General features: G+C 41.6%; 1 protein-coding gene across 1 annotated transcript in view; it reads right to left on the bottom strand.

Annotated features, from left to right (window-relative positions):
• Positions 1–17,677, bottom strand: part of ERICH6B (glutamate rich 6B) — a 63,488-nt gene that overhangs the window by 8,549 nt on the left and 37,262 nt on the right. The window contains exons 5-8 of the mRNA XM_045838926.1: positions 16,250–16,386; positions 13,938–13,999; positions 8,875–9,044; positions 23–108 (exon numbers count right to left, since the gene is read on the bottom strand). Of these exons, the coding sequence (XP_045694882.1) occupies positions 23–108; positions 8,875–9,044; positions 13,938–13,999; positions 16,250–16,386 (455 nt within the window). The remainder of the gene's footprint in view (positions 1–22; positions 109–8,874; positions 9,045–13,937; positions 14,000–16,249; positions 16,387–17,677) is intronic.

Genomic DNA, 17,677 nt, shown 5'->3' with positions numbered 1-17,677 from the left:
CCATATGTGCTCCAGTGGATACTGTATCTGGCCTGATCCATCAGGAAAGAGAATTTGGAATATCCTCTCATTGGGGTAGAGAATTACTTTTACATCACCTTGAGGTACCTGGAAAGAAAAGATATGGCCATGAAAAGTGCGCAGGGGCTGATTGTCCTAATTCAAAGTGTGGGGTTGTCACTAGAGTGCTTGGGACCTACCCACTTACTCTGGATTTCCATCCCACCCATCACTACCTGACCCATCACTACCTCCAGCCTACTAGAGAATTGGTACAAGAAACCTCACAGGGTGTCAGTTTACTTGTCCATGTGATGAGGAGGCTGAAATGGATCATTCTGCGTGTGTACGTATGTGCATGTGTGCATGCAGATTTTAAACTACCATTTCAATCACTCTAGTGGTTATTGGTTATCTTTGTTTCCTAGGGCTTCCATAACAAAGTGCTATAAACTGGGAAATTTGAAAATACAGGAATTTATTATCTCATAGTTGTGGAAGCCAGAAGTCCAAAATCAAGATGTCAGCAAGGTTGGTTTCTTCTGGAGGTTCTAAGGTAAAATTTCCTCAGACCTCTCTCCTAGCTTCTGGTGATGGCTGAAGATCCTTCTTTTCCTTGACTTGTATTGTACCTTTCCAATCTCTGCCTCCATCTTCTTGTGGGCTTCTCACCCTACGTCTCTGTGTCTTCAGGTGGCCATTTTCTTGTAAGGACACCAGTCGTATTGGGTTAGGGTCTCACCCTACTCCTGTATGACCTCATCTTAAGAAATTACATATGCAGAAACCAATTTTCCAAGTAAGGTCACATTCGAAGGCACTGGGGGTTAGGATTTAAACAAATCTTTTTTAGGAGAATAGTCAGGATTTTTTTTGTTTTTTGAATCTGAGTGAATTATATATTTCTGGGAAATTATACATTTTGTGTAAATTTTCAAATTTATTACTATAAACATTTAAAATATAATGTTTAAAAAAACTCTACTGCTTCTGTAGTTATGTCTTTGTCTTCATTCTTTATATTGCTGATATCTTCTCTCTTCTTTTTTTGGATCAGCCTTGCCTGAAGATTTGCCCATTTTACTGGTCTTTTCAGAGAACCAGTTTTGGTTTGTTTATTCTATTATTTCTTTGGTTTCTGTTGTAATCAATTTCTGCTCTTATGATTATGATCTATATACTTCTAGCTTCTGTGGGTTTTCTATTTTACTATAGTTTATTTTTCTAATTCCTTGAATTGAATGTTGAGCTCATTGATTTTCATCCTTCTTCTTAATCTTCCTCCATCTCCTCCTCCTTTTTTAATACAAACATTTAGCTATAACATTTCTCTCAAAATACTATTTTAGCTGCTTCCCATGAGTGTAGATGTTTACCTTCCATTCCATTCTAAACATTTTCAAGTTTTCAATATGATTTCTTCTTTGAAACACAAGTTATTTACAAGTGTATTTTTAAATTTACAACATACCAGTTGCTTTTGTTTCCATTACTATTATTACTAGTTACACTGCATTCAGGTAAGAGACATAGTCTATGTATCAACTCTTCAGTGTTTGCTGATTTTCATTTTGTAGCTTAGTGTGTGATCAATTGTAGCTGTTTCACATGTGCTTGAAAGGATACACGTCCTCCAATTATCTCATGTTCTCATCCTTTGTTGGAACCCAGGATCACCCTGGATTATTGGGATGCAATGTTCACCTGCTCCTACCTCTCTCTTTCCCATCATACACCCCCACCTCACTCATTATGCTGCTCATTATGCTGCTTTCTCAGTATCTCTCTATTTCTGGTATTATTTTCCTTACTGTCTCTCTTACACATGCTGCTCTGCATTTAAAGGAATGCTTTTTTACATTTCATCTAAATTTCCTAGGTGTTTGGAGACAGCTTTTTAGGTCATATAGGATTTCACATTACTTTAACTGGAAGTCAGACCAGTGATTTTCAAACTATTATTTTAAACAGTTAAAGAGTCCTTTGTTCAAGAGAGCTTGCAACAGAATGCCCATATCTAAGAAAAGAAAAGAAAGAAATGCAGCTGTTTGAGGGGTTGCTGTGGTTTTCTCTTTAGGTTACAACCTTTAATTTTCTTAAATTTATTGATTTTTTGTTTTTAGAGAGAGAGTAAGGGAGAGAGGTGGGGGGGAGAGAGAGAAACAAACACTGATTTGTTGTTCCATTTATTTATACATTTATTGGTTGATTCTTGTATGTACCCTGACCAGGGATCGAACCTTGGCTTATCAAGATGACATTCTAACCAACTGAACTACCCGGCCAAGGTGGGCACAGCCTTTAAATGCCCAGGAACCTGGGCATCTGGATGAAAACTACTACAGACATGAGAAGATCCTATAAATGACTCTGTCCCCACTCCCAGCACTGCACTGAACACTTTAGTACCACAACACAGTGACCCAACAAAATAGGCACTATCATTGTCCTTATTTAAGAGAGGCTTAGTGATGTACACAGAGTTACCAGTGAGAAGAGAGCTAGACTCCTGCAATCTGCCCTCTCCCCAACCTGCAGGCTTGTCAGTGGAGAAACATATTGCTTCTCACTGTTAAGCTCCCAGCCACCTCATGGATTTAGTTTACAAATCACTGCTCTTCTTTTATTTTTAACCTAAAAAAGTGCCTTGTAAGAACATCTGTGGTTGGTTTGTTCCTGATGGCCTGTAGAAAGCTTCTGGACATTGCTCATGGAAGAGGATACTTGTATTTTCAGTCTTATTTTCAAAAGCTGCTTGAAAGCCAGACTTTTCAAGAGGTTTTCTGCTTGTCAAATGCACTTGTTATGTAATGACATTTTCCTAATGATGAGAACCCCATGGGCAAAGCAAAAACTCTGACACAGAGGTGAAGTCATTATATTTTCCTCTCACTGGGAAATTACAGTCAGGTGTCACTTAACGACAGACATAGAAATAGCATCTTTTGGTCATTGTGGGAACACCTCAGAGTGCACATATACAACCCTGGAGGGTACAACCCATTCCTGTGCTGTATGTGCTGTGCTTTTATAGGACTGGCAGCACAGTAGGTTTGTTCACACCAGCTTTACCACACACATATGGCATAATGTGTGTGCATGATGTATAATAAATGGCATATCTAAAAGGCTAAATTTCATTACCATTTGCTTGGGGACAGAGTAAGAGACTAAGATCTAAAAGCTAAGAGAGAAGGGACAACATCTCTGGCCCTAGGTTCTACTAGAGAAAAAACAGTGCCTCACTGGTAGGACCCTGTACTGTGAGACAGCTGCTGTCTGTGAGCTTGCTCTGCTGCCATCTGTCCACCCCTGAACTCTCCCTGGCTGCCATGGAGCTGCTGTCGGTCCATGAACTCTTCCTGCCTGCTGTGGAGCTGCTGTCTCCTGGGCTGGCCAGGTTGGATGCTGCATCAACACCAGTACATGCTTGTAAGCAGTGCTCCTCCTGACTCAGCAGACTACTCAAAATTTATTGCCCATTTGTAAAAACAAAAAACAATCAAATGTCCCACTCCTCATGGATGGTTTGGGTGGTCTGATGTGAATGGTGGGTTAGGAAGGATCCTCTGTTTAGAAATCTTGGTGAGAAACTTCCTCTTGGCTGCAGGCAGAATACTGAAGGTTAGTTGAGGGACAGAGGCTGCAGGAGCAACAGCTTCAAGGTGGGACAGGGCAGGGAGTTCACTAGCCTGGTTGGAGAGTGAAACCAAGGAAGGTTTCATTATTGGACTGGAGGTGAGGCCAGGGAGATGAGGAAACAGCAGGCCTTCTCTTAGGTTTCCAACACCCTCTCTATTCATTGTCTGTTACAATCTGAAGAGTCCCCTGCTTCCCCTTAATTCCTCTGTCTGTAAGAGTTCTGACTGGTCCCACTGACTTTCCTCCTATGTACAGGCCCAAGAAATGAAGGGATACTGAACTTCCCATTCCTACTTTGAGGCCAGAAGGGTCCACACCTTAGATGACAGTGTCAGTTTCTAGCTCTTACATTTTTGCCTCAAGTGAGGCCATCCTCATCACTTTAAGATGTTTGATTGCTTTTCCTCTTAGTGCAAACTATTCTCATTTTTTTTTTCTGGACACACAGCAGGAGTACATTTCTCAGGCCTCTTGCATCTAGGTGGGGCTGTGAGACTCGTTTTGGCTAATGGAATTTAAGCCTGATCTTGGCTTCACTTCTTGTGTATGCAACTAGACACAAAGAACTTCAAGATGGTGATGGATCTGTGATGAAAGAGCCCAGATCCCTCAGAGCCAGCCTCTAGGAGAGCCACTCAGAGAGTTGCAAGACTCAGATGTGATGTGAGTAAGAAACTTGAATCTGGTTGTTAAGGCACTTAACTTTGGGAATCACATGTTTTGGTAGCTAATGAGCAGTGCCTTGACTAGCACAGGCTTTGTGTCCCGAGACAGTCATGTATGCTTTTCTGGGTCTCACTTTCTTCAACTGTAAAGTGAGGATAATAATAACACACTATGGTGCAGGAATTGTTGGGAAAAGCTACATTTACATTATATGTGGAAGTGCTTTACAACCTGCATGGTGTTACATAAATGTTAGTTTCCATTAGTCTCCTTGTGTTCTCCAATTTAATAAATGATAACATGGCATTTATTCAGTTGCTCATGCCAAAATTCTTAGATTCATTCTTTTTTCTTCTTTTTCTCTCACTTCCAGTTCAACAGGAAGCCCTCTTGATTCTCTTCCCTTCAAAAAATATCACAAATCAAACTGCTTTTGCCACCTCTACTGCTACCACTTAGTAGAGATGCCCATCACCTCTCTCCTGAATTTATGCCTGGCTTCCAGTTGGACTTTCTGACTTTATTCTTTCCCCTTAAACCTATTCTCTGTACAGCAGCCAGAAAGACTCTTCTAGAGCATGTGTCAGATGATGTTTGTCCCCTGCTCTAGACTTTCCAATGGGTCCTCCTCATTCTTAGGATAAACTCCAGAGTCTTACAATGGCCCACAAGGCTCTACCTGATCTGGGTACCCAAACTTATTCATTATTGCTCTCTCACAGCTGTCCTTGAGAGAGAGGCCTCAGGGCCTTTGCACTTGTAGCTCTGTTTAGAATGCCTTTCCACCAGGTATCTACACAGCTCACGCCGTCATTTCATGCACATGCATGCCTTGGCTCACATGGCACTTCCAAGATTGCCCTATGGGTATTAGAGCAGCTCCTCTCTCAGCTTAATACCTCAAGAGCTCCTTAAGCTGCCTTGCCCCCCATGGCACCTAATAATACCCTGCATAGCACTGAACAGTATTTTTGTATATTCGCTGACTGCTCAACAGAAACAAGTTTTCTGGAAACAAGGGTTTTGTTTTCTTTACCTTTGTATCTCCAGCACCTAGACAAGGGCCTGGCATAGTATATTCTCAAAAATATATTTACAGAAGGCATAAAATCTATCACATATTTCCAGTTCCTACTTTAATGCCTCCTTTTTGAGCTACAGACCTGATTGTTAACTCACTCTGAATGACTCTAATATTTTGAGACTAATTTTCACATATAACTTCATGGTATACATCATAACTATTACCATGTGATTGATTTTTTAAATAGGCTTTATTTTTTAGATCAGGTCACAGAAAAATTGAGCAGAAAGTACAGAGTTTCCCTATACCTCCAGTTGTACCACACAGACACAGTCTCCACCACTCTTACCATTCTGTACCACATGCACATTGTACAGTCAATGAACTGACACTGGTATATTCTTATCACTCAAAATCTGTAGTTTACATGCAGGTTCAGTCTTGGTGTTGTACATTCTATGGGTTTAGACAAATGTCTAATGATATGTATTCACTTGCAGTACAGAGTATCATGCAGAGTATTTTTTCTGCCTTAAAAATTCTCTAGGCTCCATTTATTCATTCCTGTATCCACCCAAGCCCCTGGCAACCACTGATCTTTTTACTGTCTCTATAGTTTTGCCCTTCCCAGAATGTTACACAGTTGATCTTTCAACAATGGATTTGAACTGTGCAGGTTCACTTATCTGTGTATGAGTAGACCTGTGCAATTCAAACTCACATTGTTCAGGGGTCCACTGAATTTTTGATCTGCAGTTGGGAATCTGTATATATGGAGGGATGATTTAAGTTATACTTGATTTTTGACTGTGATTTTTGGACTGTGATTTTGGTGTTGCCCTTATTCTCCACCTTGTTCAATAATCAACATACTCTATAGTTGAAATTATATAGTATGTAGTCTTTCATATTGGTTTCCTTAACTTAGTAATGTAAATTTAAGGCTCCTCCATGTCTTTCCATGGTTTGATAACTCATTTCTTTTTAGCACTGAATAATATTCCATTGTATGAATGTATAAAAATTTATTTTTCCATTTACCATGCAATTATTTTTTAAAGCTTTTATTGATTTATTTTTAGAGACAGGGGAAGAGAGGGAGAAAGAGAGGGAGAGAAACATCGATGTGTGGTTGCCTCTCATGTGGCCTCCACTGGGGACATGGCCTGCAACCCAGGCATGCGCCCTGGCTGGGAATCAAACAAGCAACCGCTTGGTTGGCAGCCTGTGCTCAATCTATTGAGCCCACCAGCCAGGGGTAATTATTTTTTAAAAATATATTTTATTGATTGTGCTGTTACAGTTGTCTGATTTTTTCTGCCCTTTATTTCCATCCACCCTGTACCCCCACTCCCACCAGCATTCCTCCCCACTTAGTTCATGTCTGTGGGTTGTACATATAAGTTCTTTGGCTTCTCCGTTTCCTATACTATTCTTAATGTCCCCCTGTCTATTTTGTACTTACCATTTATGTTTCTTATTCTCTGTACCATTTCCCCTATTCTCCCCTGCCCCCTCCCCACGATAACCCTCCATGTGATCTCCATTTCTGAGATTCCATCCCTGTTTCAGTGGTTTTCTTAATTTGTTTTTTTTTATATTCAGTTGTTGATAGTTGTGAGTTTTTTGTCATTTTATTGTTCATATTTTTGATCATCTTCTCTTTCTTAGATAAGTCCCTTTAACATTTCATATATTAAGGGCTTGGTGATGATGAACTCCTTGAACTTGACCTGATCTGGGAAGCACTTTATCTGCCCTTCCATTCTAAATGAAAGCTTTGCTGGATAGAGTAATTTTGGATGTAGGTTTTTGCCTTTCATGACTTTAAATTTTCTTTCTAGCCCCTTCTTGCCTGCAAGGTTTCTTTTGAGAAATCAGCTGACTGCCTTATGGGAGCTTATTTGTAGGTAACTGTCCCCTTTTGCTGCTTTTAAGATTCTCTCCTTATCTTTAATCTTGGCTAATGTAATTATGATGTGCTTTGGTGTGTGCTTCCATGGGTCCAACTTCTTTGGGACTCTCTGAGCTTCCTGGACTTCCTGGAAGTCTATTTCTTTGCCAGATTGGGGATGTTCTCCTTCATTATTTTTTCAAATAAGTTTTTAATTTCTTGATCTTGCTCTTGCTCTTCCTCTTCTCCTTCTGGCATCCCTATGATTCAGATGTTGGAATGTTTAAAGTTGTCCTGGAAGTTCCTAAGCCTCTTCTCATTTTTTGAATTCTTGTTTCTTCATTCTGTTCTGGTTGAATGTTTATTTCTTTCTTTTGCTCTAAACTGTTAGATCTGAGTCCTGGTTTCCTTCCCTTCACTGTTGGTTCCCTGTATATTTTCCTTTAATTCACTTTGCATAGCCTCCACTTCTTCCTCTATTTTGTGACCATACTCAACATTTTTCTGTGAGCATCCTGATTACCAGTGTTTTGAACTCTGCATCTGATAGGTTGTCCTGGTCGCTTAGTTGTTTTTCTGAAGTTTTGATCTGTTCTTTTATTTGGGCCATATTTCCTTGTTTAGTTGTCCCTGTTGCACTGTAAGGGGAAGAGCCTTAGGTATTCACTGGGGTGGGGTATCCCATCTTGTTTTGGTGTGGTGGGAGAGGTCAGAGAGGGAACCTCTCTGTGGGAGAGGCCAGAGAGGGAACAATGCCCCTTGCTTGGCTCTCAGATGGTTTTCAGTTACTTCTCCTACTACTCACAAGCCAGCTGGGTCCTTCTGATGCTGATTCCTGGATGGGTGGGCTTGTGTACATTCTAGGACCCTGTGGCTCTCTCCAATGAACTCTCCTGTGAGTTTCTCCTGCTGTTGCAACACCCATAGCCAGATTTTTACAGCCAGAGGTTTTGAGGCTTTATGTCCCCACACTGGAACACTGCATTGCATGATCTGTCTTGCCCCTCCAGTTTTTCCTCCCAATTTATCAACATGGAAATGTGGGACTGCCTGGTCTGCAAGCCACTGCCTTGCTAGCCCTGGTCCTTCAGCCTCTTACTTGCTGTGTATCCTCTCTGCCCCAGCTGCCCATATCCACCCGTCCTACCAGTCTGAATGAATGTTTCTTTAACTTCTTGGTTGTTGGATTTCCTTACAATTTGATTTTGTGGCAGTTCTTGTTATTTATTTTTAAATTTGTTGTTGTCCTTCTTTTGGTTGTGTGAGGAGGCAGTGTATCTACCTATGCCTACCTGGCTGGAAATTCTCAAAAGAAACCATGTAATTAATTTTTAATGTAGATTTAAAATTTATTAAGGGAGGGCTTATTTTAATTACATATATTTTCTTTACTCCCCTCCCAACCCCATCCAGTTGCCAAATACAGGCCCTTCAGGGAGAAGAGTCCCAATGAACCTGAGTAAAAGTCCTAGTAAATCTGTAATAACCCACACACTCACATGTGCCTCTCTATATTGAACACATTTTTCTTGTTGGTATTCACATTGTGTATTGGTTCTGACAGCTCCCTGATGGTGTGTGTGTTCCACCTGAGCCAAAAAAAGAAAGCTTGCACTAAGTAAAAATGCCAATGCACTTCCACACTCACCTTAACATTGCTCTTTGTCCACTCTGTATCTACTTCTAATTTCTTCTTATTATGAACAATATGATGAGGTTTTTTGGCTTCTTCTATCTCAGACTCCTTGATTTGTGATGATTGGTTCCATAAACACAATGAGTAAGTATATGTCTCTGTAATCTTGGGATTGAGTAAGTCTTTGGTAGAAAAAAGAAAGAAAACTTACATCTACGTCTTTGAAGGTACCAAAGAGAGTTTGGGGGTTTGGTACATGGGCCATGTTTCCCTAAGTAAGGAAGGCTGCTAGGAAAGAACAAGTCCTTGAAGAGAGAAATGTAGAGGTTGATTTTATAGCTCTATTTTTGTATTCATTCATTCAACACATACTTATCATGGGGCCTACAGTGTGCCAACCCAGTGCTAGTTTCCAGATACCATGGTGAAGACCACCCAGCCCAGACTTGGGAATGTGAGAGGTGACACACCAGCCACATGCCAATAATCAGTTAATTCAGTTAATTGAAATAATAGGCTATAGTGGGGAGTCACTAAAAAAATAAAACATACTTTAACCATATTATTTGAATTTAAAGCACAAATGTCTATTAACACATTACCTTAAATGTAGGGCAAGTCTTTCCTTTGTGTGTGGGACTGATGATGGGTTCTGTGATCATTTTTCCTCAAATCACATTCATAATTTATTATCTATATTTTTCAGTTTTGGTAATTTCTAAATAGTTTGAGCATAGAATTATAGTTTTAAACATTTCTACATATTTCCCAATCTTCTATGTATATTTATTGTATATCTAGTTACAAACACTTTTTTTTAGAAAAAGCTATTTTCTTATTGGGTCTTCTTTAAGCATGCAAAGCATCATTTAAATTCTTACAGTATTAGTTTTCTTAGCAACAAGTTTCTTTTTATTTTCATTTTTGTCTACTTTTTTAAAACTGAAAACTGGAACTAAACTAAGGACAACTGAAGGACAATCCCCACTCCAAGTGACCCTGGGTTGATATCTGACAACTGCTGGGAGTGGCAGTGACCAGAACACTAGGGTAGAGCTCCTAGCACTCTATCAGCTGGGAAGCTCTTCACTGGAAGGGGTGGCCCAGGTTCCCTGGCAACTAGGTTAAGAGGAAGTTAGTTAAGAGAGCTTAGTTATCCCTTGGGGTCAATACAGTGTTGCAGGAGGTCATCAAGAAGACATGACAGCCGGTTGACCTGGGAGCTGGACCAGTGCAATCAGAGGACCCTCCCCGCTCCTTTCCTTGGAATGTACTCTCTGACCACTGTTCCCACAGCTGGAGCTGTTTTCAAGGCTGCAGCCTTGAGAGGGCAATGTGCTGTGAGACCATCTGGGCAGAATAATGACTGAACGAAGGTAAGGCTTCTATATAAACTTTAAAATTCTCATGGGCAGAGATGTGGAGATAAAATTGTCTTAGTACTGCCTAATATAAGCCTTGTAATAAGTTCTCTCACTTATTCAATCTGCCATCTAGCAATTCAAAGTGTCCTGCCTTTTTCTTCAGTCTCCTCGTGCCGTCTCTGTATTGGGACCAGTTTCTAATTTCACCTACAAAGCTCCCAAGTTTTCAAACCAACAAACAGAATGCCAGGAGAGCTCCCCAGAGGGAACTTTACCTGGCTTTGACTTCTGGTAAAAGTTAAGTCTCTAGTATTGGAAGGGGAATTACCAGCATTGGCACTGTATGGTAGCAGGTTAGAGTAGGAATGGGTGAGTGGTGACTGATGACATAGAAGAGGCAAGCAGGGCTAGATCATTCCTTTATTCGCTCACTCAGTGAAGAGCTATTGTGCACCTATGTGCCAAGAACTTTCCTAGGATTAAGGATGCCATAGTCCCTGCTGTCCATGCTAGCAAGGGGGATAGATAAAATGTACTGTGCCATCCTGGCCAGTGTAGCTCAATTGGTTTGAACATTGTCCTGCAAACTGAAGGGTCCCAGGTTTGATACCTGGTCAGGGCCCATGCCTAGCTTGTGGGTTCAGTCCCAGGTTGGGGTGAGTATGAGAAGTAATCAATTGATGTTTCTTTCTCATGTTGATGTTTCTCTCTCCACCCCCACCCTTTCCCTTCTTTCTAAAATCAATAAGCATGTCCCCAGGTGAGGATAAAAAAACAACAAAATATGTAATATGCCAGATGGTTAGGAGCTCCAAAGTAAAATTAAGCAGGACAAGAAGGATGGAAATGATATGAGTGTATGTGCATGTATGTGTACACAAGCACAAGCTGGTTTTCATTGGGTTGCCAAGGACCTTATTTCTGAGGTCATATTTAAGCACAGGGAGCAGCCACAGGAATATTGGAGTAAAGAGTGCTCTGGGCAGAGGAACAGCAAGTACAAAGGCCCTACAGCCAAGGTATTTGGCCCATTCAATGACTAACAAAAAGCCAGTGTGTCTGGAGAGGAGAAGTGAGGGCAATCTAAGCCTCATGAGGAATGTGGGCATTGTCCTGGAGGTAATGGAAGACCAATAAAGAGTTTTTAAAAGATTATACTGAAAACAATGTGAAGAAAGGACTTAGAAGGGAGAAGATGGGAGTCAGGGAGACCAGAGAGATCTCCCAGGGGAGAGATGTGGGTGTCTGGGGTAGCATTCATGAGAATGGAGACAGTGTGGGTTGGAGTGTGAAGGGAGAATCAAGCAAGGTCCACAGCACATCTGAATAAATCAAGAGGCCACTACTTAGAGTTCAGAGAGGGAGATCTTTGCTCAGGAAAATGAGAAGAGGGGAGTGGGCAGGGCAAGGTCACCTGGAGACCTTTGTAAGAAATTAGCAATTGGGTCTCAGCTTCCCTCTCAAGAGCACTTTCTCCAGTGCTTGTTGACAGAGTGGTAATGATTGTGCGAGTGCAGAAGCTGAAGTGACCCCAGCTACTGTTCCTGAGTATCAGTTAGAAATTAATAGAAGGCACTTCTAAAATGGTAATGATAAAAAAGGACATTTACATACTCATTTTTTTCCGTCAGAATGCTAAAATCATGAACATTCTGGCTTGTGCTATACATTCGGCTCTGCCTTTATTAGGTAAAACTTTAGGCCACCTTTCTGAGCCTCAGTTTCCTTAGTGGTAAAGTGCTGCCTACAGTGACTTGTGGGGGTTCTGTGAAATAATACCTGCACCATGCCTGCCTCCTACTGGTATCATTCACACAGGAACTTTGAATGTTGATGGTTCATGATTCAAGCTGTGTAATGTTTTCACACTTTCCACCAGACTAGATAGCTCTAACAGGAAAGGCTACATAATTTGAGGGGCCCTGCATTCAATGACAATGTAGGGGTCCTTGTTCTAAAATTATAAGAAGTTAAGGCAGTGACAGCAGAGCTTTAAACCCAGTGCAGAGCCCTTATATGTGTGAGGCCCTGTGTGACTGTAGAGATCACATATCCCTGAAGCCAGCCTTCTCTTGAAAATCAGTGTTTAGAGATATGGGGCTATGCACCCGTAATATGGGCTGGATACTGGAAGTCCATGAGTTTGCATATCAAAGGAGACTGGGAGATTTCTTTGGGACAGGTTACAACCAGAACATGGAAGGGATGCCTCTTATAAATTAAAAATGTTGCTTTTCTGTATAAAAAGTTGAAACATTCTAGGCTTTAGTTGTCCAGAGGAGCTGGGAGTGGGCACGGGTGGTAGTAAGGTACCATGGGGAATGTGGCCATTTGCATTATATCAAATTTCAGTCCTCAACTGGAAGTCATACACTGGGTGTGTGACAATAGAGTATCCTGAAAGGTCTTAATTTCCCAAATGGAGCACAAAATCATGCAAGCCTGCATTTGTCCAAGAACCACTTACTGAGTGCTGATTGTGTGCCTTACCAAGGTACCAAGGAGCGGAAGACACAGGTATCTGCTGTCCAGAGGACACAGAAGTATAAAGAGAATACAGGTACAGTGAACTAAGTGTACTAGACATTTCTTATGTTCTTGGCTGCTGAGCATTTGAATCCCCTGTTTTATTTGGGGCTACTCCATTGTGTGAGTCTTGGTGGGAAGCAGGGCCCTCTAACTGTAAAAGCTGAACGAAGGTGGTGATTCCTTCTTCTCCCTGCCTCTTAGCTCCACTGAGGACATAAAACCTAGACTTATAAGGCCCCCACTTTGTCTTTTCCTGACACATTGAATATGCCAAGAAGATACGCCTTGGCTTTGGCCTGAGAGGTTTTGGATAAGAGTTTGGCTCATGCGCACACAATGACTGGGTGATCTCAAGCAAGTCACTTAGCCTCTCTGAGCCTTACTCTCTTTATGCTACTTCACATGGTTATGAAAATTAATTTGAATCAAATAGCATATGTGAAAATGCCTAGCCCATAGCAATTATTTTGTGAGAGTTATGTCAGGGGCATAAATTGGTATTGGGGCACAGGAGTACTTCCTTTAGAGAAAATCTGAGGCTATATCCTGGCTTGCAAGAAAAAGACTATGATTGATTAGTTATGTCTGCCATTGTTATCATTGCCATTTCTGTGTTAATTGGATCTAGCAATCTGAGAGATACTCCGTATCATGGTTTTGAGTTTCTGAATTAAGCAGCTTGATAGCTTAGGCCTTTGCCTCAAGCTTTCTATGATGAGACCCAAAAAACTGGCAAGCTCCATGATTGGCAAATCTTAATAGCTGGACATCAAATGTCTTCACTATCTGGTAAAGGGGCTATTTCTTTCCCAGACTTTATGTTAATGACTTCTTGGAGTTCCCCAAATCTAGGTTAGAGCTCTTTCTGTGTAGTCTCATAGCATCCCCTTCTCACCCTATCACTTAACCATTCTGTATGCCAAATCCTTGTTTTCTTGTCTATCCTCACTACCCCACCCCCTGCCCCCCCACCACAAAGCATAGTCCCATTGAGATCCCAGACTGTGTCCATCTTATTCCATATTTTGTCCCTGGCAGCTAGGACCTTATTAGACCAGTAGGTGATCAAGTGAGGGAGTGAGCATTTCTGCCTCCTGTTCAGACATGGCAGGAAGTGAGAGGCAGAGTGAAATGAACACAGGAGAACCAGTCACAGATAGATGATAATAGAGTGGTCCTTACTTTCACGTTTCTTCATAATCCATTGAATTTTTTCCTTGTACTCTTCAAAATTTGTCTTCATCCTAAAAGGAATGTGGATTATCTTTAAAAGCTGAGATTAAATTCATGTTTATATGTCATACTACACAGTGTAGACAGTGCTAGAACCTGTTGAGTCTTTTTATGGGTGGAAAGTTGAGCTGATAGCTCTTTTGGACCCACCTTTTCTTCCAGTCAGAGCTCAGTAGTAAAGGGACAGCACATGGCATTGACTCAGTGCTTCCCTCCTGGCCTCTAACTGGCCTTCATCCTGGACCCCTGGGCTGACCCCCAAATTTTTAAAAATAAATTTAACAAAGGTCATCTTTGGGGCTAACACAGGGCTAAAAGGTTCAAATGCAAGGCTGGCCTCATGAGTTAAGCTCAGGCAGCTTGACTTTTCTACAGCTTGTGAGTATTCCAGTGAAGGTTACATTTGGAAATAGCTTGGAAAAACAGCATTGTTTGTGAACTGGACAGCCATTTGAAACCCTTTTGCATTTAGTAGGAAATTTTTCAGTAATCCCATTCAGAATGACTCACCATGAAAGTCATGCCAAAGCACAGCTTTTTGAAATAATCAAACCCTTAAAACCCGCAAAACCCTCTCATGTCAATACACAAAGCAAGTCATCCTGGCATTTCAATGGCTTGGACTGTTGTTCTTCCAAATTAAGATGGTCTCCAGGGGGAGTTGTGTTTTCTTGTTCTCAGATCAGAACACTTTTGAAAGGGAATGTGCCAGAAGGAGTGAGCTTCCCAGCTTCATTACATCTGAGAAGAAGGCTTTTGACATGACTGGTTTTAAGTTCTCAGTTCAGATTCCTTAAAGAGGGCATAATAATTCAACCCCAAAAATCCCAGAAGCAAACATTCTTTGCTGGAAAGGGCTGGATTGTTTCACTTGGCAGAGAACCAAGGTTTACTATCTGTGCTTTAGAAGCAGTAACAGAACTTGAGAATGAGCTCTTCATGGCCCATTTGTACCAAATGTTTTATTTGCTCACACTTTAAATGGAATAGAAGCAGTTACCTAACTTACCATTACCTGTGAAAGAATGAGGACTGAGCAGTAGGTGTGGTGATACCTGTCCCAGAGGTCAAGAAAGGGTGCCAAATACTTGCAAAGGTTAAGACAACTCTTAACTAAGAGTTAAGTCCAGCCAGAGGCACCCAATGCCCTTTGGGGAAGGTTTTTCCTTTTGGTCCTTTGCCCACCTTACACGGTAGCTCCTCAATGGCAAAGACTGTAGGGGTACTGAAAAGATCACCACACAGATCAGCACACAGTAGGTGCTCAGGAAATATTTGTTGAGTGTAACTAGTTTAGAATGAGCCTCAGTAATAGGCTCAAATGGGGAGGAATGGAGCAGGGGAAATAGCATATATGAGGCAGAATAACTTACTGGGATGTTTTCCGGCATTTGTTTTTGTATCTGTATAAGGATTAGAAAGCCTGGGTATTTGCCTTCCCCTTTCCTAGAGAAACCTCAGTGGTCTCTAGCCCCAGGACACTGCTGAGCCTAAAGCAGAAGTTGCTGGTGGTCGTTCTCTCTTCCTGATTTCTGTGAAAGCCTCAACTCATCAAGGAGATTATGCAGGAAAACCCATTCCCCATAGCTTGTTCCTTGGCACCACAGCCAGAAAATTTGTGATAAACTCACAGAAGGTCTCAAAATGCACCTTGCTCACCAAGGTTTTTGACAGCAGGATGAATATGAATGAGCACACGGTGGATGTACACTTGGGGTTTGGGAATATTTTGTGATTGGGGTCATGCCAACTAGAAAGGCCTGGTGCCAGCCACAGTCTGCAATAACTTTATCATTCTCCCCTCCAAACAGGGCTTCTGGCCATGACTTCCAGGTCAGTGAAGCTCAAGGCTTTCCCTGTCCAAGAAGCATGAAAAAACATTGGCTTAGCCTAGAACACGGCCAGGAGATTTCTTGGGCAGCTGCCCAGGATCTAGATTCCCCCACTGGCCGTTCTCTTAAAAGGCCCAGGGTTCTGAGCCCTGTTCCCCAGACTTTTGTTCAAGTTCATGGTCCCTTCAAGACTTTTCTTGCCCTCGATTTCCAACTTCCACTATTGCCTGCCTTTGATCCTATCCTGGATCCCCCATGCTTATGGATTTCCTTGCTCCTCTGCCTGGCTTGTGCCTGCTCTTTGTCTCTGGGTGCCTGCCTGGCCCTGGCCTTGCTCTTTTCTCTGGTGGCCCAATTTACATTTTCCTTGTGCTACCTCTGACCTACCTCAACCCACTGACCAATACCTCAATCTCTCCAGTCACTTACAGAATTGCCAGTTTCCTTCTGGTTTCACTCTCCAGATGGCCAGTCAGGGGAATGTAAATATCCTCTTCCAGTTCATTGTGAGCAGCCATTTCTTTGATCATGGTCCTAAACACTGAGTCATACGAGCTCTTAAAAAGCTATGAAAGGATCACAGAATAAGATATCCAGAAAACTGGGATTAACTATTTACTAATTAACCACTTTTCTGACTCCCACAGGTGCCAGGTGAGATTTCAACATATTATTCAAAAGTCACAAATAGTGGGTACAGTAGGGTGCCTAGCAAGATTTGTTTTAAGGAATATTTCCATTATTATCATACCTTCTTCCCAATTTCTTCAAGATCTTTTTTTTAACTGCAGCATACCAAAAAATCTTTTGAGAGCATAAAATTGTGCTCTTTTCCCAAATGTGGAGATGGCTATAGAAAGTAAAAATGGCCCTGGCTGGTGTGGCTCAGTGGACTGAGTGCTGGCTTGCAAACCAAAGGGTTGCTAGTTTGATTTCCAGTCAGGACACATGCCTGGGTTGTGGGCCAGGTCCCCATTTGGGGGCATGTGAGAGGCAAATACACACTGATGTTTCTCTCCTTCTCTTTCTCCCTCCCTTCCCTTCTCTCTAAAAGTAAGTAAATATAATCTTAAAAAAAAGATACAGAGCTAAAGATAGTTTTTAAAAAAGAAAGTAAAAATGCTTTCATGCTTTGAGAGCTTAACAGGCTTTCTGAATTCCAGGAATGGTCAACCTCTCAGCGGTTGCTCATTTATTCAGTGTGAAGAATGACTGTCTTCAGGACAGCAGTGCAGCACCTGCATGAATTCTTTCCCTGCTGGTACAGCTTAGTGGCTCTAATTTCCTGTATTGGACCTCTAAGACAACTCTACCTTTAAAGATTCTTCCCAAGTAATGACATTGCAAGCTGCCTTTTTTATTTTGCAGTTTTGTTCTAGCCCAAGTCCATGATGCTAACCAAGACTGACACATAGGTGGGTCCTCCCAAGAGTTTCTTTTTTTGGATCCCTTTCAATAGAAGATGGAAGTTGGCTTGCTATTGAGGAAATCCATGGATCTGTCATGTTGCCATGCCCACACCTGCAAGTGGAGGTTGTCATTATTGTTGTTCAACATCTGATAATGTACAGCATGCCATTAACTTATTGGTTTTTGATAGCAAGCAGAAGACCAACATATTTAGAGTTGTATGTGACCTAGGACAGATATAAGAAGAAACTGTGTTTCCAACTGTGTTTGGTCAGTTTATCTAGGTTGTGGTGAAAGCTGAGGTGTCTCAGGTCTAGCTTGTCTGATTCCCAGCTTCTGCCCATTGCTGGTGTTAAATTAATTAAACAAGGAGGTTATTATCCCAGGGTAGCTCTAAGGCTGTGGTGGCCTACATAAATCAAAATCTAAGTCTGTCAATGCCTCGAG

The sequence above is a fragment of the Phyllostomus hastatus genome, unplaced genomic scaffold (assembly GCF_019186645.2).
Source record: "Phyllostomus hastatus isolate PE091 unplaced genomic scaffold, TTU_PhHast_1.1 phas_contig_29, whole genome shotgun sequence".
Taxonomy (NCBI): domain Eukaryota; kingdom Metazoa; phylum Chordata; class Mammalia; order Chiroptera; family Phyllostomidae; genus Phyllostomus; species Phyllostomus hastatus.
The sequence above is the reverse complement of the archived record's forward strand: the minus strand, read 5'-3'. Positions and strand labels throughout refer to the sequence as shown.